Source organism: Rosa chinensis, chromosome 1, assembly GCF_002994745.2.
Source record: "Rosa chinensis cultivar Old Blush chromosome 1, RchiOBHm-V2, whole genome shotgun sequence".
In the NCBI taxonomy this organism is placed as follows: domain Eukaryota; kingdom Viridiplantae; phylum Streptophyta; class Magnoliopsida; order Rosales; family Rosaceae; genus Rosa; species Rosa chinensis.
Window position 1 is genome coordinate 38,147,614 of NC_037088.1, and position 22,846 is coordinate 38,170,459.

The window sequence follows — 22,846 nt, forward strand, 5'->3', positions numbered from 1 at the left end:
TTTTTCGGAAACCCTTTTCTCTCCGTTCTCTCTCCTCAGCCTCCGTGCGACCCGACCCAAACCCGGTGACCCGACCCGACTTTTCCGGCCGTTCCCGACGTCCACCGGCGACGAAACCAACGCAGACGTGATCGCCACCATCTCGCCGACCTCCCTCTGGTGCTTGACGGCGACGGAGACCATCGGAAAGTGGAGATCGGAGGAGCTACAGTAGACGTAGTCGGATCCTGTCGGATTTTCTCAGTTTCCGGCGACTCCTCGGCCGATCGTTCTCAGTTTCGGAATCTCCTCCTCCTTCTGATCATCCTCATAACCACCTTGTAGGACGATTTTGCGTGTGGAGTGGAAGATCTAGGTTTGAAATCTACGGTGCACAACGAATCTGGGTTTGATCAGACGGCTGCGATTGGCCGATCTTGCAAGCTTGATCTAGGACGATCTAGGCCGAACCAGGCTTAGCTCCAGGTATGAAAGTTGCTCTACTCATCATGATGAACATTTCTGGTTGGCTTGATTGTTGTGGTGTTGAGTTTTGGCCGGTGGTAGTTGTGGTGGTTGCACCGCCGACTGTGGCGGCATTATGGTGGCCTTCCGGCCATGTAATGGTTAGTTTCTGGTATTGTATATTATCCACTTGTCGATACGAGCGTTTTGATATATAATACGCAATTTTTGGAGATCGTATGAATATATTGTGATTTTTACGGTTTCGGACCGTTTGATGCTTCGATCCGTGAGGATCCGAGCGTCCGATCGACTTGTGGTTTGGACATATCGATCGTAGAAGTGTTCCGGAGACATTGGGTGGTCTCGGATGTGGTTTTGCCTCGATTGGCGCCACTTTGGGGGATTTTAGTTCAAAACAGGGGTTTCGGACTTAAAATTGGTTATGAATCGTTACTGATTTGAGATCATTGGTGAATAGGTGCTTCTAGAAGGTGAATTGGACGAGTTGTTGGTGATAGTGTACTAGTTCGGTTCTGTATAGAAGACGCAGCGGGATTCTGAGGTGAGTAATCTCACGAAGTTCATATCACGAACGGGTTCACCATACTGTTTTGAGAGTTATTTAGTTAACTGCAAACTATAGATGGTATTAGTGGCACTTTTGAGTAGATGATTACGTGTGTATATATGTATATTATGGGATGTATATATATACATACGTATTCATGTATTAGTAGATATATGTTTACGTGAAATATATATGTTTTGGGTGGTTTGTGGATTTATGAGAACAATATGCATGAAATGATGCTTTTTATTGTTTTGGGGTGTGGCTTTTGGAAAACAAATGATTTGTGGAAATGATTGATTTCGATTTGTTTTGAAAAGCGTTGAGATTTGAGAAAAGTGTTGAGATTTGGGTATGAAAACAATGGGCATGAATTGATGCTTTTTATTGTTTTGTGTTATGGCTTTTTCGGAAAACAATGATTATGGAAATGTTGATTTCGATTGTTTTCAAAAGCGTTGCGATTTGTGTAACATTTTGGGTCAGATGCGACTCCTTTAATGTTTTGCTCCAAGGGACATTGCGGCCCGAGGATCGAAGGTCTGAGACCTTGGGCAGAATACCAGGTGACCACGTCTTTGGCCGGACGAGTGGTTACGTTTTTCAGTTAGAGCTCTAATCTGTCTGCCATATAGGTAATTCATGGGGTAACGGGAATTGGTTATTTACAACTCATGACATTACGTATTTTTAGGGAACAAGGTGTGAGTTGCTTCCTTATTAATGGTTTTTAAGGGGACAAGGTGTGAGTTGTTTTCCTTATTAACGTTTTGATAGAAATCAAGGTGTGAGTTGCTTTCTATGGTATGCTTATGGTACAACTGATAGAATTCAAAGTGTGCGTTGTTTTCTATGTTTTATTGATAGAATTCAAGTGTGGGTTGTTTTCTATGTTTCGTTTTAAAAGGAAACAAGGTGTGAGTTGCTTTCTTTTATTTCGATTTGAAAGGAAATTAAAGTGTGAGTTATTCTCCTTTATTTCGTGTTTTAAGGAATCAAAGCGTGAGTTGTTTTCCTTATTTTTGGCGTGAGTTGTGTGTGGTTTGAGTTACTCATACGGGCTTGCAAAAGCTTACCGGGTTTGTTGTGTGACAACCCGGTACACTATTCAAACGGTGTAGGGGTTAATTCTGCAGGTTAGGATAATCAAGGTTGAGGCAGCGAGCTAGCAGCTTTACGGTACGAAACCATCTTTGTGACTTTACCGTTATTTGGACTTCCGTTGTAGTGAGCTCTGAGGAGCAATTACGTTTTATCTTGTTGTTGACAATTTAATTCGTAAGCTTGTGTAATATATAACTCTATGGAGCGAGTGTATATTAACTTTGAGGGTTCAGGGCATCAATATCTGTGTAAGTTAAAGGGAAAAAGATTCCAGGTATTTTGTATTGATGACTGGACGTTCACGCATATATAATTATGGGGTTATATATATCGATTTTCATGTGTGTAAAATCAGGGGCGTGACACAAAGGCTAGAGCCAAGCAAAAATGGCCGCCCCCCGACAAATCCTCTCCCGGCCGAGACGCAGCGGCATAAGATGCCGGCAGCGTTTGACAGGGAGAGAACCCCACACTCTCACTGTTTTTCCTTTTTTTCAAGGCGCGTGTGTAAGAAGTTGTTTAATAACCTTCCCACCACCACTATATAATCTATCCTTTCTCTATTAATACCATACCTCAATGAATGAATTCCTTGAATCTTACTTTTTATATTTGATTGATATTTAATTTTGTAAGATATATATCAAACATTGAATTTTGATCCTGCAAAAACTTCAATATGGTTATAAAAAGACATTAATTACCATTAATTATTTGTTCTTTTTCTACTTCAATTTTATGTTTAAGATGACAAAAAAAGTGCTTTTACATTTAGACTCCCCCCCCCCCCCCAAAAAAAACTCTTAATCCTGGTTCCGCCCCTGGTGTTTAAGGCTTCCGCACAGAAATCAGTCTGGGTTATAATTTTCTACTCACATGGATTGAACCAAAATTAATTATGGCTAATTTCTCAAAAAAAAAAAAAATTATGGATAAACAGTGGGGGCCATGACAAAGATTCACACTAACTTCTAAAATCATGTGAGATGAGCATTAACCCCCATATGGGAGAGCACGGAAAAACAATCCGTGTGTATAATAGGTAAAAACTTTCACGCATTGAAAACCATGTGAGAAAGACGTATTTCGTACATATTTAAATCAGTGGATAGTTGTTATTTTGCTAGTAGTGGTCTAAGGCCATCTCCAGTTGTTGGAGGCTAAAATAACTCCCGGGCTAAATTTTAGTCCCCGATAATCACTATTCATTCCAATAGTAAGGGCTATAATTTCTACCATCTCCAACTCTTAGGGTTATAAGTTTAAATGTCATGTTATTTTATTATTTTTCAAATATATAGTAATTTATACTTATGCTACTATTTCTATTCTTATATAATTATTTTTCTAGTCATATATTATTAATTTTGTCCAGTACCATCTGGTTAAATGGGAGGTTGTGAATTTAACTCACGAAAGAATAGTTGTAGCATTTGAGTTGTATATCTGATAAAAAAAATATCTTATTCATATTTTTATATGATTTTATAGTACCACGTGTCAACTATGGGAGTGAGGAGGTAGAACAAAAATATGAAAGAAGGTGAGATACGAAAATGAGGTGCTATAGTTATTTATAGGATTTTGTCTTTTTTATTAATTTTTTTAAAAACTATCATTACATTTTCAAAATGAAATAAAAAAATAAAAAGATAAAAACAGATACTTTTTCTATAACAGCTTGCTAGCTGATGTCAGCTAACTGCATATTTGCTTCAATCATAGCCATTGATCTGTTCAGCCATATTCATTTCATTTATTTGGGCCACCAATGTGGACCCCACAAAAAAATAGCCTAAGGGCTATATAAAGAGCCACTTTTAGCCCATCCTTTAGTGCTATAACCCCTCAAATAGCATTTTTGGTTTAGTTTAGCCTCCAACTGGAGATGAAAATCTTCATTTTTAGGCTATATCCACCCCTTAGTCCATGGTTGAAGATGGCCTAAGCTGCTATTTGGGTATTTTGGATGGTCTTGCCTGGTTTGAGCCCTTGTTGTCTCTAGTTAGTTTTGTTTTGTTAGTCCTTCAGTTGAGTCTTGTTGTATTGTAATGTTCTTTTCGGTTTTTCCTTTGGAGTTGCTACTCGCCTAATAGTGGATAGGACACAATGCCCTATGGTCCAAGCGGCGTGCACACACAACCATTACCCAACTCGACTATGGAAGAAAAAAGGGTAAATTACTTCTATGGTACGTATCTGAGGTATGGCCAATTGACACTTTGATACCTATTCTTCGAAAGAGGACAATCTAATACCTGAACTTAGGTTCCGCTTCATAGTTTGGGACTTCTGTTAATTCTTCAGTTAAATATAAGAATAAAATTGACATTTAGAATATAAGTATATAAAAAAAAAATATAAAACATGAGTTTTGTGGGTTGATGACCATCTCTAGGTCTTCATCATCTTTTGGGTCATTTGGGAGAAAATGAACATGAATTAATGCTTTTGTATTATGTTAAAGATGATATAATTGAATTTTATATTTAAAAAATTTAGTCGTCGTGATTTGAATACTCAAGAAACTACTTTCAGTGAGTTAGATATAGCTCAGTGAATTAGTCTCGTGCGTGGGTGTTCAAATCATGATTACAATATTTTTTAAACATAAAATTCGATTATTTCACCTTTAGTATATACTAAAGGTGAAATAATGGTGATGTATGTTCCCTATTAATAAAGGTGGAAAAAGAAAACTTTAGTTGTTAACTTGCAATAAAGATAAAGATAAATGGAAGAAAGAAAAGAAAAAAGTTGATGGGGACAACGAACAAATACTAGCTAGCTAGCTGATAGGGCCAGCTGAGATTTTCAGCTCTCTTTCTATATATATGGACTTCAGCTTTTGGTCCAAACACTCGGTAATGTAGAACAACCCTGCAAATGTAATATAGCTAACGGAAAAGACGGTAGCCAGTAACATCAATGCGTTGCATATTTCAGCCCATTGTAGGTGAGGTGTTTAGATTCCTGGAAGGTGATCCGTAGACTTGGACATATTGTTGAGCAGGTCAAAGTCCTCTCAACTCTTTTTTTTTTTTTTTTTGGAATCAGTCCACTCAACTCTTTGTTTCAGATCAAAGACCGACTAAATTATTGATCACGCTTTTGGACATCTTCTTTTCTAATCTCTTTTGGTGCTATTTCCTCTGCTCTCCCTTGTTGCTTCTTCAGAATCTCCACGAAACTGCTGGTTGACTGGGTTCAGTAGAGCCTACGCGGATAGATTGGTGAAGTTAATAAGATAAGAAAATAGAAAAACGAACGACTGGGGAAGCAACTCTTTGGTCCATATTATTTATTTAGAAACCAACTCTTCATTGCTCGATAGCTTCAAAGGAAATAGCAATGGCTAGCCCACCAGAAAAACCAGTAGAGAACCCTCCAAAAAAATCTGGGTGGAGCTGGTTCACGAGCTTTGAGTATGACAAGGAGATCGACAAACCAGGCGATGCACGTAACGTTCTGCTAGTAGTTGCAGCGCTGATCACTGCCGTGACCTTCCAAGCCGGGGTCAATCCTCCGGGAGGCGTTTGGCAAGACAATGATAATGGACACACTGCAGGAAGAGCCATTTATGCAACTCACAAGGCGCCGTTTTATGTGTTCTTGATATCGAACACCTTGGCTCTTTCGAGTTCGATCTTCATAATTGTTTTGCTTACTCACAGGTTCCCTTTCCATTTTGAGGTAATGATTGCCACGCTTTCTATGATTGTGACTTATGGCTCTGCTGTGTTTGCTGTGACCCCGAACGAGTCTGTGAAGTTTCGTTACATATTGTTCACTGCTGCTCTGCCTTATGTGCTGAGGTTCTTGTTTCAGTTGTTCAAGAAGTATAAACATTCTGTTCGTTTTAGGTGTCAAAACCCATGTTCCGATTGCTAATCTTCTCAATGTTATCAGAATTTGTGGTATGCTGGTAGGGATGGAATTGCTATAGATTTAATGTGTGTAATCTGAAATCGATAGAGTTTTAAAGAGTAAGATGAGGTAGGACGTACTAGTATGTATTATCCTCAGCTCAGTGTCTATGATTCTCAAAGTAATCTTATGTTATTCGATTTTAGATCTGTATTTTGATCAAATGAATGAGTTATCGGGTGAATGTCTGGTCTAGATTACGTTGGTTAGCATGTCAAGTTTCACTAACAAGAAAACAGTCTTAACTAGCCACATCTAAGGCTTCAGATTTATAAGACCAGGAAAAGAATTGAAATTACGTGAAGTTTGAAGTATGTCAGCTGACACCTAAAACCCACGTGTTCAGGCTAATTGTGAAACCAATTAAGAATGGATATGAATTGGCAGTTGGTATATAAGTTAATTTGTTAGCTACATACTTGGTTATATAGAAAAAACTAACTGAATGTTCATCGATGAGCAACTCATTTGCATCCTTCTTATTAAAGGGGGACAGAAGGGTTGTTGGAAAGACTGGGAAAGAAAGGGCTAGAGCCCGTGGCCCACCATTGTACCGATATTGTTCCAACTTAACCACCCGATAGGTGTTGAGTTTTAATCACAAAAGGTCTCGGTATAATTGGGTGAGATCCACCCACTTATAAGTTATATTTTATTTGTCACTTTTCCAATGTGGAATCTTTCCTCTCCAACACGCCCCCTCACGTTCACACGTGGAATTAATTGACAAACCCGATTCCACATTGGAAATCGGGTCACAAGTCCCACATTAGAGACTTGACCAATCACATAACAATCCAAGGTCCACATCAGACATTTGGCAATAATCCAATCGGAAACTTCCGATGGCCAATTTAACACCAATCAATTAATGAATGAACCCATATCCGGGTCCATGATGACGACGTATTAAAGAGCGATCCTCTCTGATATCATGTTAAACAGCGACAAGCGTGACCCGTGGCCCACCATTGTACCGATATTGTCTCAACTTAACCACCCGATAGGTGTTGGTTTTAATCACAAAAGGCCTCGGTACAATTAGGTGAGATCCACCCACTTATAAGTTATATTTTATTTGTCACTTTTCCAATGTGGGATCTTTCCTCTCCAACATTTTCATCCATACTTCTCCTCATTAATAAAATTAGCACTCACCCGTGAAAACATGTGATATTTAGAAACTTTCCGGTGAATTCCAACATCACTCCTCAAGTCATCAGTGGTGTTTTGTGATTGAAGCATAACAAAAACCGAGCACACATTGTCGTACACTAATTCTACAACAACAAAAAAACAAACACAGGGTAGCATCCAATCCCAATCCTAAAATCTAAATTAGGCCCAGATGGCCAGATCCACGCCATATTCCGTCAAAGTAATAAACAACTATTTTATTATTTAATGCAAAAGACAATTTCATTGACAACCAATACAGACCGCACATGGAAAATATGAACATAATTTTGTTCATGCATCATACTCCATGTTTACTACCCACACAAAAATTAATGTTTATCTTTTAATTTCACCGAATACAATGAAAAACAAGAGCACATATTAGTGACACAGAACATAATAACTCGAACTCCAGAAAGATTTATGATGCGTTATATTTCCGTATTAACTTCATTCTATTCATTGATCATATTGACCTCATTATTGTTATTAAATTAAGTTAAAGCCAGTTGCACTTTCAGTTACTTTTTTCTTTTTTTTTAATAACTTTGCATGTCTTAAATTGCTTTATTTACTAATGATGCTTTCAAATAGTACTGAAACCCTAAAGATGATTAATTCAAATATAAATTATTCTGAAAGAAAAAGATCGAACAAGCACTTGAACAGATCCATATAATACTATAGACAGAACATTACTCACTCAATTACGCACAAAAAAGAAAAAGATGGAACAAGCACTTAAACAGATCCATATAATACTATAGACAGAACATTACTCACTCAATTACGCACAAAAAAGAAAAATATGCAACAACAAATACGGGAGATATAATACTGATTAATGCAGTGCAAATCCCACATCTCAGTCCTGTTACTGAGCATCTACAATTTCTTCGTCTCCTGACATCCTGCGAAGATAGAGAACATGTTGCATCTGATCAAAATCTATCCAAGATTTCCAGTGAATTGTTCATCAATAAACTCTTCAGTGTTGGCTAGCTGCAAGTTCATATAGGAATCCACCGCAACAAGAAAGCCTTTGTACTCCATTCCCCATTTAAGCTTCACAAGCACAGACTTTCCAGTTAGATTGTTCAAGAAAGGTTTGGGTTAACTGGTATTGTAGCCATTGGTTCAGAATCAACATATAAGAGCTTAGAATGTAACACTCTTATATATACAGACACTCAAACCCTACTCGTTGAAGGTGACCGCCAAAGGTTCTCATATCCTGAATTTGAGCCCAAATTAATGACCTTAAAAAAGGTCCTTGACCAAAAGCCCCAAAATGAGAAAAAAATATCTCACTTACCCCAACAACTGATTTTTATTCTCTCTCTCTCTCTCTCTCTCTCTCTCTCTCTCTGATCTACTCTCTCTCACTGCCGCTATCATTTCAAATTCTGCCGCCGGTCTCACCAGGCTCGCCACGTTGCCCGAATGGTTTGGGTCGTCGCGGAGGCCAGGAGATTTCGTCGGAGCCAGTTTTGGAGATCGTCTCTGAGCACCGGTTATGGACAGAGGCGATGCTGATTATGGACATCGTCTCCAATCGCCTCCGCCGCTACTTCATCGCCTGCGACACCGTCAACTGCACCGGCTCCCGCTCCGACAATCTCAATGCCGGCCAGGGAGCCGAGGACCACAAGAAGGACCACCACCGTAAAATCATCACCAGCAACTCTTATACTGGATACGACGGTACCGACCAGACCTGATCAGGGCTTCGCCTTGTTGGAATTCGGATCTCCATGGTTGGTTCCTTATATTCGAGTCCAGTTTGGCGGGGTTTGGCACAGTCACGAGTCCTGCAATTTTGGTTTGATTTGATTATTATTAGTCTTACATGCAAACAAAGGTGAAAAGCAAACCTCGGCTTTTGGGTTTTTTATTTTTATTTTTATTTTTTTATGACAAACATCAGCTTTTGGTCGAATGCTTTGGTTGAATACTATTTTGGATGTTTTGGACTACAAAGAGAGAAAAAATGGGGGTAGAAGGTCCAAAAAGAAAAAAAAAAGATTATATTGGGGGGCATTAGACGTTTTGAATTGATGTAATCTCCTCTCTTTTTTCTTTAATCAAAGTTATATTTGTGTAATTTTAGAAAAATTAGTTCTCATTTCGGTAATCGAAACGTCTATTGGGAGGCAATAGACGTTTTAAAATTGATATCATTTCTTCATTTTTTTCTTTAATCAAAGTTTTATCTGTCTAATTTTAAAAAGATTAGTTCCTATTTCAGCTACCTAAAGTTCTATTAGGGGGCAATAGACGTCTATTGGGGGGCAATACATGGTTGATAGTTGTCGATTGGGGGCAATACATGGCTGATAGTAGACGTCTATTAGAGGGCAATAGATATCTATTGGGTGCAAAGAAACTTTCCAGTGATATTTTCAGCAAATTCTGGTGGGCGGTAGTCAGTGACTTGACTCTGATGGCCGGTGGTCGGAATCCTGCAAACGTTGACCGGAATCCAGCGAAAGTTGACAGGATTCCGGTGACCGGTGACCGGACTCTGGCGAAGTCTCTCATGGTTTCTCTCTCTCTCTTTAAGTAACAAAAGGGTAAGGGTAAAATGGTATTAAAAAAATAAAAAACAAAAAAAAAATCTTAATGGAGGTATTAGGGAAGACCTCTTTTAGAGTGTTTTGGGTAAGAGAGAATTAAAAAAACTTAATGGGGTAAAGTGAGAAAAAATTCTCTAAAAATAGGGTAAATAAACAAAAACCGTTAAAAATATTAGGCCCAAAGCATGAAGAAGCAGCCCAGTAGCTTAGGAATAACAAACCATTGTCAGTAAACAGTAGTGAAAACAATTTATAGTGGGTCATTTGGAAAACTTTCAGACCGAGAAAAAAAAAAAAAAAACAAGTTAGAATACGTATGATGTATAATTTGGACAAGTTTTCTAGATTTGATGTGGGTAATTTGAAATCAATGAAATGGGTCTTCTAGGAATATTTACAGAAGTAGGATTCACTATATATCCAGCTCAGGTTTTCTATGGAGTTACTAAATCTAAAATAGCGTCGTGCTGAACTATCTGTATAACCAGTTGGCAGAAGGGCAACACTATGCATCTCTCACTGTCTGTCCAGGCAAGAACTAAGAAACTAATTCATGCCATGTTTGTTTCATGTTATCAGTTGAAATTTCTATGCACTTTCGGCGCAAGTGCAGATCAAAATATCTAACATTGTATGACGAAACTATTTCTTGTCTAGATATTATAATATTACCATGAACCAAATGATTTATTGTTTAAATCTGTAGTAAAAATTATAGTCATTATATAACAAATTCTTACGACGAACTCAAAATTACTCTGATTACTCGAATACTATCGAATAAGTTATTAAATATACTATTCGACTACATTTTAAACATTTATTAAATCCATGTAGTTTACGAACTTACACTAGTTTGAGCAACAATGGTGTTTGAATTTAAATTTCAGAAACTGAAAGATTAAAATTGGGGCTATGTTTACTAAAGGCTTCTCTAATGTTCCAACTATTTCTGTAGTTCAAAAACTTTATTCTAAAGAGTTCTCTCTCTTTTCTCCATCTATCTGTCCAACTAAGAGTTGCCCCATGATTGCACATGTTCCTTGTTCCCTCTCTAGGTCAGTACAACTGTCTAACCAAACCAACTGTCAATACCAAATATGCCTCCAGTAAAATAGCCCTTTATTGCACTCTAGCATTCTTTTGGTTCAGTCTGACCTAGCTATCCACCCATTCCACCAAACAAGCTAGCTTTTTGCACTCACCACTCATTTTCCTTCCAGATTGTGATCTAGTATTTAAGCACATTGGCATGCCTAGCCACCAATCTATGCACTTGTGCCAACCAAAAAGTTAACAGAATCCAAACATTTATGTATAACAACAAAGTATCATTAGGGCTTTGTTTTCCAGACTGGAATTGTCAACACCCATCTTTATATACATGCCAAATAGCTCAATTACAAAACCCCAAATAGCAAAACGAACAAAGAAAAGTGCACAAAAGCCTAATTGTTCATTTTGCCAACCCAAGAATATAGGAAAAGTACAAACTCACTACATCAACTACTTTTATGGTAGAGTTCTCCCTGTAAAGCTAAACAGCAAGTTGCCGTTGCTTATGTGAGGGGTCATCTTCATCAAAGCACAAATGGAGCTTTAGTGATTTTCCCAAACTGAGAGAAGAATCTATGGAATCTAGAGGAGGTTGCAACAGAAGCATTTCCCTTTGAAGGTAGGAACAGTAGGTGGTGAAGGTTGTGGGAGTCACATTCAAGTTGAAGCTCAAACCAAATAGGAAATCCACTTCAAGAAAATTCATCTCTGCTGTGCTGATCCCTCCAACTTTTGCATAATAAGCATTATTGTAGTACCTGAATGTAAAACATCCCATGAATAAAATTAGAAATGAATGGAATTTACACAAACCTATTTTGGGGATCAACAAAAAATGATATACTTTAATTTTTGACTTCATAGAGTTGATCAAATTTTATTAAGTTTTGTCAACATGTGCATCTTGGTGGACTCTCCATAACTAGGAAAGCCAGATTAGCACATGGCTGGAGTTAGTTGGATTTTCTGATAAAACATATTGTTGGAGACTCAACAGCCACTTATTATAATCAAACATTATTTAAATAAGTACGTATTTTTGTTCTGAAATTTAAAGTAGTAAGCAAGGAATCAAATTCAACATCTGAGGCAAAGAAGGTTTCCAATATTTGAAACTATGCAAGAACCTAAAAACCCAGATCACAAAACAGAGAATAAATCCATGGAATTCATATGTTCTAATCTACACTTATGCATAAAACAACAATCTAGCTAAAACTAAACTGTATGAGCACAATGCATGTAATAAGTTCAAGTTCAGATATTTGAAACTATGCAAGAACCTAAAAACCCAGATCACAAACCAGAGAATAAATCCATGGAATTCACATGTTCCAATCTACACTTATGCATAAAAAAAAAAATCTAGCTAAAACTAAACTGTATGAACACAATGCATGTAATAAGTTCAAGTTCAGATACTTACATATCATCCATGAATTTTGCAGCCACCATGACACTAGTAATCAGCAACCGATGAACGTTGAACGAATTGATAGGCAAGGAGGGCTGCTTCTGAGTAAACCGATCGAGATAAACATATGCGACGATTAAGCAAGAAGGGCTGCAATTTGCATACTTGAAGATCCTCTCTAGGTAGCTCTGAATTGAAATCGTAGGTCTAGTTAGACCATGGAAGACTGAGACTGTCTGGATTTGGAACTGAGAATTGAGATCATTTGATTCAGCTACTCTCTGAACCAAAGAAGAGAGGAATGTGATGATCTTGTTCATCACAATTGGATTCTCTAGCTCTGCCATTGAGATGATGGCAAGTTTTGTCGTAGTGCTTCGAGGTGTATGGGTTTTTGTTGGTGCTCAAGTGTTTTGCAGGTGCTATAATTAAGGCTGGTGTTGGGTTATATATAAGGGTAGTTATCAGTAACTTTTCAAATTTTGTTTTGTTTGTTTCTATAGTTGAAGAAAATGAGAGAAGGTCAGAAATGGTAGAGGAGGTCAAACAAGAGAGAAAGGAAGAGCACACATAAAGCTAAGTAAAAACTGTTTTTAGTTTTTACTTTGTAAACCGTTTAGGTGTTTTCTCATTTAATCTTTGTCTGTCCAACATTTTTTTTCTTTTCATTTGATTTTGAACTTTTTATTCTAACTAAAATAACCAAAAACAGACACCAAAACTATAAAGGGCAGAGTTTATCTCATGTGACTTAACAGAAAAAATTGATTTTCTCCGCTTGAGTATGTAGTGCAAATAAGAAAATGTACTTGATAGTATGTACTTGATTTTCTCCTCTTGCAATTAGTTAACTTGTTTTTTCTTTTGACGAAAAAGCTTGATTGTCATTGAAGTAAAAAAGAATATGATGTCTAACCATCGGTGTCACACTTATTTTAAAAGCATAATAAAAATTATCTATAACATGTATAAGATATCATGTTGTATGGTACAATATTTGGGATATGTAACACTATTTTTTCTTTAAACACAGACCAAAAATGTACCATTGAAGAGTAGGAGTTTGGAATACCCTCCTCATCAATTAAATTATGACTTGTAGATCCCCATTTGTTTAGTGGGTTTGTGACTTTTTCTCATTTTCATGTCACATGTACTTGAATTTTGAGCTGGGCAATGATTTTGTTTATCTCTTTTTTTTCCTTTCTATTTCAAACCTCACAAAGAGGGAAGAAAGGTGGATTAATTAGTGCTGCACTAATCACCAATCAATAATGTCCTTTTCTTTGAAATGAATGTGGGGGGTTTTATGGTGATTTGCTGTGATAATGGTGATGGCATGCCATACCCATCATGTGGTTACATGTGAGAAATTGTGATTGTAAATATGTGGGGTGTCCCTTTTTCCAAAGGAGATCTTGCATCTTTGCATGTGTTGGGATTCCCATACAATTGGGTAGGCATAACATGGATATGCACTCTTGGTCTACTAGCATTCATAATCTTTCATAATGTATATGCTGCTTTTGTTCCAGGCAGTATAAAGCATTTCTACTTAAATTTTGCAAATTTAGGGGGATAGTGAGTTGGGTTTCTTAAGATTGGTTACCTTTTTTTATACAAAAAAAAAAAAAAGATTGGGTCATGTGATCCAGATCTTAAGGCAATGTTAGGTTTTTGTGGGCAAAATTAAAAAACCAGCTTTATGTGTTCAGAGAACCAGAAGTTAGATACCTCAATAAGTTGCTTGTGACTAAAAAAATTCACGAGGTTTGCGGGGATTAATGTCTGTCAATCAAGTAGCTACCATCGAACAAAATGTCAAAGTCTGTAGAGCGAGCATGATTTGGAGTTTTGGACACATTCATCCGTCCATATCGCTCAAGCAATGTGGGTGTGAATTACTTCGGGTTCAAAAAGTTTTATTTATTGTTAAAAGAAAATTGTATTCATTGTATCTAGTCATCTAGAGTATATTCCATATTAGAAAACTTAAGAAAACGGGAGTTGATTAATGTAGGAAAATTGTTGAGGTAAGTACTTTAGTACAGGGTGGAAAGATTAGAATTGGGAATCCCCGGAGGCAAGATCCATCAACTAGAAGTCTGGTGCAGTTTTGGAAAGTCTGGAGGATCGAGTATAGAGTACGCTCCAAAGTACTGATAACCGGATTAAGTTTCCAGTGTTTTTTTTTTCCTAATAAGTATATAGAGAATTAGGCAATATTATCTGTAATAGCCAATTTGAAGCATCAAGCGTCTACCTATAATTCTTAAAGAAAAAAAGTCATCACAATCACAAATCCACCGCTCGTTTCTCTATAATGTCACTATACGTAGCTTAAGGATATCTTGTGTTTATTAGTTATAGGGTTCTTCTTATCCATATAAGCTTATTCCTAAAATCCAAATACTTTCTTTTGAATCCATCATTCCAATATTCCACTTGTACCCAAAACCAAAGGGCACCCTCGACCTCTACTAACTAGCTAGCAAGCTAGATAATATCTCAAAGTGGCACTTAGGGTCAGATCAAATTCAAAAACAAGGAAATGAAGAAAAGACAACGCAGGCCATCCAGGAATCTAACCTTCTGGTAATATAGGACAAAAAAGAAGAGAGGTTTTAACAAGAGGTGCTTTTACAGTATAGATTTCATTTTTATTATCATAAAGTTTGTTATTTTCTATCTGGTTTGAGGCTAAACTACATGCCTTCTGCATATAAAATCCAAGCCAGCTACAGAAAATATTATCCGTGGGTAGACAATCTAAACTTCTCATGTTCTGGCCGGCATATTATAGGTTCATCACCATATACTCCTCTGTCCTAATTAAGTCGGTGTGATACATTTTCTCTTATCACTAATATAAAACAATATACTAAGATAATTATTGGGGAGTTCGTCTATACATCAAGTAAACTAATTCAATTTAGAAGTAAATTGGCTATGCAGGAGTAGATTAATTTGAGATTACTCTGTTTTTATATAAGACTAATCTACCTTGATATCGAACTAAATTTGGTTCATGTATTGACACACTGATGTACCATATAACTTCTCTTTGTTGAGACATCTGCAAACATTTTGTTGGTCGAATTGCTTCAAGTTGACCCCAAGGAAGGTTCCATTCTCAAATTTGTATCTCTATGTTACTCAACCAATCACGAGAATATCTTCCTATATAGTCATACTTATAATAGTTGACATGATTTGATTGGGAAATAGCTTTTGCTCTACATCAATTGGAAATCTAGGCGTGAAAGCATGAGAAACATGCATGTTTGAGTGAGAGCAACAAATCGGCATTTGAATTGTGATCAAGATTCAGAGGCTTGTCTCTGTTGCATGTGCTGTTCATGTGATCCCCCTTCATCCTCTCCCGCCTTCGACAATATAAGAAAACAAAACAAAAACCAAAACCTAAAGTACGTACCTTGTGGATTTGCATGATTTGCTACCACGAAAATGTAAGAAAGAGTTTTGCAATTCGAATATGAAAATGGGAGAAATAATGGACCACATGTTCTTCAATTTTTTGTTCATACTAGTGGGGCATCCTCCGAGTTTTAATTGAATAAGACACCCCTCCATGTTTTTTTTTCGGTCTGAACCCCTCCATGTTTTTATTGAAAATAAAATAAAAGAGAAAAATAATTGAAAATCAATTAAAACCTTCACCTTTTCTTGTTGTAAAGCCAAATGTTTTAGACATCCCAGGATTGGTTGATTAAATTATGCCAAATCGTTTCACTGAGATACCAATTATTTGAGTTAGTGACGTGGGAGTTATGTTCTTATGAATGTCTAACCTTTCTTTTCCTTCTGTTCTTTCTATTTTATTTTTATTTTTTAATACATCTATCAATCAGTATTTAGTGAAGATGAAAGAGTCATCTAAAAAAAAAATTGAAGATGAAAGAGAGCAGGGTAAACGGTTGAACTCTTTTGTTGTTTCAAATCTTTATTAATAATTAAGTCGAGGTTACTCATAATGCTCAATTTTAACTAAAACTCGAAATAGTAGATAATGTCATCAATTAAGCTTATGTGCTAATTCTGAACTCTTTTGTACTAAAGCAAGCTTTGCAAGCTTGAGAGCTACAAAACATATATAGCAAGTTCAATAGAAGGAGTCAGAGAGGAGCTGTAAATAGGAGATAATGCCATCAACTATATGACCTAACAGAGATGTATTTCCTTCGTAGTGGTTGTAAGCTTAACAACCTCATGGTCGTACATTTGGTAATTATATTGGGTTGCAATTCCAGTGGTTGAATTAAATTAAAGATTAATTGCAATAAGTATATGGACTTAATCATCAATAGATTGATGTTGTAATTCCTTGCTAATTGTGCTTCTTTTTTATGCCAAGGGGAAGGTCTTAGTCTTCGTATAGGACAATACACCTGGATAAGGAATGATTTGCTCCTCATAACAATCAATTGCATTGGGCATGCATATTAGAGTGAGTCTAGAGAAGTGAAAATAAAATATACGATTAACCATAGCTAGGTACGTACAGTGGTGGATCTAGGATTGAAACTTTGGACGGGCTGGATTTCTTAAACAAAAAAAAAATTATATATATATATATATGGAGAATCTTGACGGTGCGAGAGAATTTTATTAATTTTAAAACAAGGTATACCTAGTCAGGGGGGGACGTAGTGAGCCTTACCCCTCAAATGCATATCTATACAAAACTAAGAAAATAAAATCAACAACAAAATAAACGTCCAATGCAATACAAGAACCTAAACTAACTAAATCTAACTCTACGAGTTCCACATGCTTCAAACTCTTTGATCACCGATTCATTTTTAATAGATTCAGCATATTCCTTCTCAATGTGAAGGACCATACAATCATAATAACTAATTTAACAAAAACAGAAATTAACTTTGAATTAACTACTTTTCATAATAACTAATTTAACAAAAACAAAAAACCACAATATAAGCCATAATTTTATATACACTAATGCACAATGAAAAGAAAAGACAAAAGTGCCTCAGAAAGCAGTAGACTCAAGTTCTGCCATTCACTTAATCGGTTAATCCCTTTGTGTTCCAGACTTCCAGTTCTTAATTCCAATTCACAATTAAACAAACAAGCAGAAAGAAGCCTCCTGTTTAAAGTACAAAGTTGATTAGCCCACATCAATTAAACATTTAAACCAACATCACATTTAACCCACATCAAATCATCAATTAAACAATAAATTGCAGATTTGCAGAACAAGGAGACGGAGAGAATGCTGCATGCTGCATACCAGATTTCCAAAGCAAGATAATTTGACCAAGGTTTCATTCTTCAATCCACGAAATCTTCAATCCACTACAACCTACGAAATTGAATTTCACATCAATCCTTAACCAGTTAACCCTATAAATTTCCCCAAATTGGATTGATTCAATTAAACAAAATTGAACTTACATTGAATTCATTGCCCCAAATTGAAGAGGAAGAGTAACAGAAGTGGAGAAGGGTAGAGCTGGAGTCGGGAAGAGGAGGAGAGACCGAAGAGGCGGAGACGAACTGGAGATCGATTGATCGAATAAGGGCGTGGTCGACAAGTCGAGTGAATAAGGGTGTCGGGAGGGCTAGTGGGCTTGAATGGTGGATAATACCTTATTAAAAAAATAAAAATAAAAGGTATACATCTAATTTTTTTTTTAGGCCCAAAATTCTGGGACGGGCTGGAGCCCGCCCCAGTTACTACTTGGATCCGCCAGTGGGTACGTAGTTACAGTTTAGCTGTCTAGCTAGTTATCTATAATCCCAACTATAAAGGCCAACATATATATGATCCACCATTGCTAGTTTCTCTCTGTTTTTTGTTTGTTTTTTTCCCTAGTATCAAACAAAGCAAATAAATAAATAAAGTGTTATTGAACGATGGTTCAAATTTCCACATGCGAAGACTTTAATTTTTGGGCATGTATTAGAAAAGGAAAATCGTTCAAACAGTACCTGAATTTTTCCAGACAATTAACTTTCATACCTATGTTTTGTGAAATATGAAAATGGTACATGAAAATTTAAGCCCAACCCAATATTATTCATACCTATGAACAATAAAAATGTTAACCCCGTTAACTTTTTAGGGGTAAAACTGGTACTTCATGTATTCCGGCCGCCTCAGTTTGGTTTCAAGGACCCAACTTCTGCAAGAAAAGTGCAGAAAGCTGACTATGAAATCCAACAACCCTCTTCTCCACCTAGCCAGACCATTATACCCCTCCACAACCTTCCCAAAGGCAGCTTCACCATCAGCCAAGTCTATTGCTTTCTTATCCTTTCGAAACTGCCGCAACTTAACAATACTTGGCAACAAAAATCGCTCCCTCAACCTATCGATAGCCCAGAACAACATGGTTGAGCGAGCCTTGTCCACCCCAACACTATCGCTAAGCGTCCAAGAGAAGTCCGCATAATGGGAGCTCTACCCTTCTTCAACAATGTCGTTGCCCTCATCACTTTGAGCAGAAATACCGACACTCCCTCACTAGTCTCATGTTCCACCTCCTCTTTTTGGCGGGCAATCTCATGTTCTATGTTTTGCCGCGAAGCCATACGTGGTGGTGAAATTAGTTGAAGCAGAACTACGTCTAGCGGCTCTTCAAACCCAACACCTGCAAAAGCAGAACGATGCAACGAGTCAATAAACACCCTCTTCGGAGTATTAAGTGGCAACAAATCAGACTTTGATTCTTCACTGCTTGAGATATCAATAACGGCCGGCATCTCCAACAAACGCTCTAATCTAGAAGTTAGCAGTCAAGTTAGATCTAACCAAACCCTATTCTACCTCTATTCTCAAGAACAAAAGCACCCAGAAACCCCGAAATTCACCAAAACCCAGAACCCGGTACAGCGTTATACCCAAAATAAAGCACAAAACACCACCAAAAAAAAAAAACCGAAGTACCACATTGGATCCTCACCCTACCAACACAAAAAAGCAAGACAAATGTAGGAGAAACCAAAACAGCATAAGAAGAATTCAAGGGCTCAACACTAACCTGAAGCAAACCAAGAGTCTGATCATAGTCGCAAATGACCAAACGCCGAGGAATGAAGTTCAATTTCACACCCCTTGTCGTTTTTCTTCTCCCTGATCTTTCACTCTCAACCTTCTGCTATGATTCTCTTCCTCTGCTCTCGTTTGGCTTTCTCGTTCAAGATGGGTGAAACACTTTCAAATGGAAGCAAATAGTGAAAACCTACTCTATTTCCCTCCCTTAAATAAAGACCCCCCGACAAATCTCCGTTGTATAAGCAAAAGTAACCGCTTCCCAGATCACGCCACGTGCCCCACTACCCCATTATTACTCGACTTAACTGAGGTGATGCCTCAGTTACCTAGACAATAATGACTTCTCATTTATGAAGAAACGACAATTGCAATGAAGCGACGTACTGACGCGCGCCAACCCAATCAAAGACAACCATATGTCGCCCAACTCTGTCAAAAGATAACTTTGAATCTTTAGATTTTCAAAATTCATAACTGCTCCTCCGTATGGTTTTGTCTCCCAGCAACAAACCTTATTCTCCAATAACAAACACTGACACCCGTTAACAAGCCTAGTTCTCCGTCAACAAACTCGGTATTCCTCCAAAACACTATTTCAAATTAATGCCTACACCCCCACTAACAAGCTCCACTCCCTAGCAAACAAACCCACTTCTCTGCCAGGTAGAGCTATTCTCCACCACGAAGATCCTTTCTCCATCAATAGAGCTTCTCCACTGATAACAGACTAAGATATCTCGCCAGCAGAACTTCTCTTGCTAAGTCCCTACACATCGCAGCTCATTCCGCTAAAACCAAAACTTCGCCTTTCTCCCGTCAAGCTCATGTTTAGCGGAAAAAGGCACACCAGCAGACATTCCTTCCCATGAATAGTAACACTGACCTCCACAAGGCATTGAGTCAAGTTTTCTCCTCCAGGGAAGAGTAAGGGACAAGTTCATATAGCCCAAGGCAGCCATTGATCAGGAGTTAACTCCCGACACTGAGGCACCGAAAGAGTAAGCTCGCTATGTATTGCCTAAAGCTGTCAAGCAGCTCCTCTCACCAAACAATTATCCGACCAAAGGAGGTCTTTCTTAGCCAGGGAGTGAGGGACTCCCAAGAAGGCCTAGCAGGGGCCCACCTGAAAGGGCAAAAGTGCTCGCTCGGATGAAATCCATGGTTGACAGCACACTCGCATTGATTATGCCCAACATGTTGCCTAGGACTTCGCTTTAGCAACAGTAACTCCCCAACCAAGAAATCCCTCCTTGACTGGGGACTTGAGGGACTTGTATATGCACAATACTGCCAACCATAATCAGCACTCGCGGGAGCTTACCACCCATTATCAGAATGACCACGCAAGAGTGACCCCTATAAACACTGCAAGCCAATCTCCACCGACAAATTGAGCTTAGGCCAAAGTGCCACGCGCCGCTCAAAGTCATCTCATTAGGAATGACTAAAACTAGCAAACTGAAGCATATCAGTCCTACATCGAAAACAAGACTGAGGTTGATCCTCATTTCACCTATAAAAGGTCAACTTCTCTCTCTTCATTCATTACGCATTTAATATCTATCCACCGCTACTCTGTCAACATAAATACATTGTCTGACTTTACCATTGGAGGAGCGAATACAGCAAACCGCGGTTCCCCCCTCTTGACGCCGTTGTATTTCTCTTGATAGGTAGCGCTCCGATGCTAAAGTCAGCCAAACGCAATCTCCCCTCTTGATGCATTTGTATTTCTATTGACAAGCAGTGGCTTCTCGCAACTTTACAAACATATCAGAAGATTGGGACCCTTGTCCACGTTATCAGAAGCAGACATCAGCTGGCAGTATTTTGAGCATAACAAACTTAGTTAAAGTCTATATGGAATTAGTATATATAATCCATGTATTATGCAAAATCTTTGAAAATCCATGGGCTTGGTCCAAGTTTATTCCCCATATGTGTTTGGCTTTTCATAGTGAGGCCAAGACATGTAGAGGGGGGTTTCTGTTGGCTATTCACCATGGCTGGACAGAGAATGAGCTAGAAAGTGATTCCTCAACATACATTTGTTGCTGCCTTGAACCAACAATGTGAGAATAAACTTAGACGGTAGTCGAAATTCTTGATGACCGCAAAGGATATTTGCAAGCTTTTGATTTTATTAGAATTCAACATATCCATCGTCAAGCAAATAGTGTAGCAAATAGATTGGCATATTTTGCTAGTTTAGATCATGCTATTGATCTGTCTTTAGATGAGACTTCTGCTGTCTTACAAGATGTTCTCTATGAGAATAAGTATAATACTTCTATGAACCCTCGAGGTTTAGGTATCATGCAAGGGTGACCCTAGGAATGTATAAGTGGTGCCACCGCACAAGGCCTTCCAAAATCGAAGGCTTCCTAGTCTCTATAGTCCAGTTGGTAAGCTGAAAATCTGCTCGAGTTTTCTTCTTCTTTGTCACGGGTTCGAGTCACATAGTCTCCGTATTTTATATCCCTTTCAATTTTTTTTCCTCCCTTTCCCTTCCCTGGTTTTTTTTTTTTATCTTTCTTTTCATCTTTTTTTACCTTTTTCTTTGTCTCGTGTTTAACATTATTTGAAACTTTCTTAGTTATCTTGATTAGCAGATTGAAGATAATTTTTACATTGTTGAATGATCTTGTCATAGCATTTATTTTACCTTCCTTCATAAGAAGGAAGAGACTTACTATCTTTGGGATCTGATGCTACACCGCTACTCAATACCTTAGGGGATCAACTTTATTACATAAGTTGATTCCTAACTTTATTCACACTCTATGTTTCCTCTTTTAATAGCTTAACATCACATGTTATACAATCCACACTACAAAAAGACAAAACTTAATATACTAAAAAAGAAAACACGAAGCGTAGATTGTAAAATGGGGAGTTGAATTTCACTCTCCTTATTTTATTATATCCATTCAATTTAAAAAAAAAATTCATTATGCAATGAACATAAGGTCTCGGTCAAATTTTCACACTAAGTCTCTGAATTCTCAGGACTGGCCCTAGTATTACATCCCCCAATGCGACAAGTTAATAATATGGGCGTGAAATGAGTCTCTCAACTTGACTAGGTTCCAAACCTCATTATTCAAAATAATAATAATAAAATAAATAAAAACACTCAAACAGAATCTTAAAAAATATATATTGAATACACTCTTAAGTGATGTAATTCAAGTACGAAAAACTTAGAATTCTTTCAAAATATTCAATTATCAATAAATTAATAAATTATTTATTTATCGATAAAATAATAACCATTCTAAAATATTAATTTTCTACCGTCTCAAAAATATCAGCTCTAATCTCTTAATTTTGTTTTGTTTTTTTTTTTTAAGTATAAAACCCACCTTAACTAATCAAATTTTCCAAATAAAGGATGGTTTTGGTGTGGGGCAAGGAATTGTTATGTGCGGGGATCCGGCGGAGAATTGGATGGAGAAATGACAAGAATTTGGGAGGATAAGTGGCTGCCCTCGCCACTGACCTTCCGGGTAATTACGTCACGATTCTTGAAT

The 22,846-nt window shown here is 37.5% G+C and overlaps 2 protein-coding genes and 1 pseudogene across 2 annotated transcripts; 1 reads left to right on the top strand and 2 right to left on the bottom strand.

Moving 5' to 3' along the window:
* Positions 1-5,470: 5,470 nt before the first annotated feature.
* Positions 5,471-6,010, top strand: LOC112166343. The gene has a single exon (XM_024303169.1). The coding sequence runs from the start codon at positions 5,471-5,473 to the stop codon at positions 6,008-6,010; it is 540 nt and encodes a 179-aa protein (XP_024158937.1).
* Positions 6,011-8,099: 2,089 nt separating this feature from the next.
* LOC112166352 lies at positions 8,100-8,358 on the bottom strand (annotated as a pseudogene).
* A 2,788-nt stretch (positions 8,359-11,146) lies between these two features.
* Positions 11,147-12,683, bottom strand: LOC112181612 (cyclin-U4-1). The gene is made up of 2 exons (XM_024319987.2): positions 12,284-12,683; positions 11,147-11,615 (listed from the first exon to the last, which is right to left on the bottom strand). Exons 1-2 carry the CDS (start codon positions 12,616-12,618, stop codon positions 11,339-11,341), a joined length of 612 nt encoding a protein of 203 aa, XP_024175755.1. The 5' UTR covers positions 12,619-12,683; the 3' UTR covers positions 11,147-11,338.
* Positions 12,684-22,846: the final 10,163 nt, after the last annotated feature.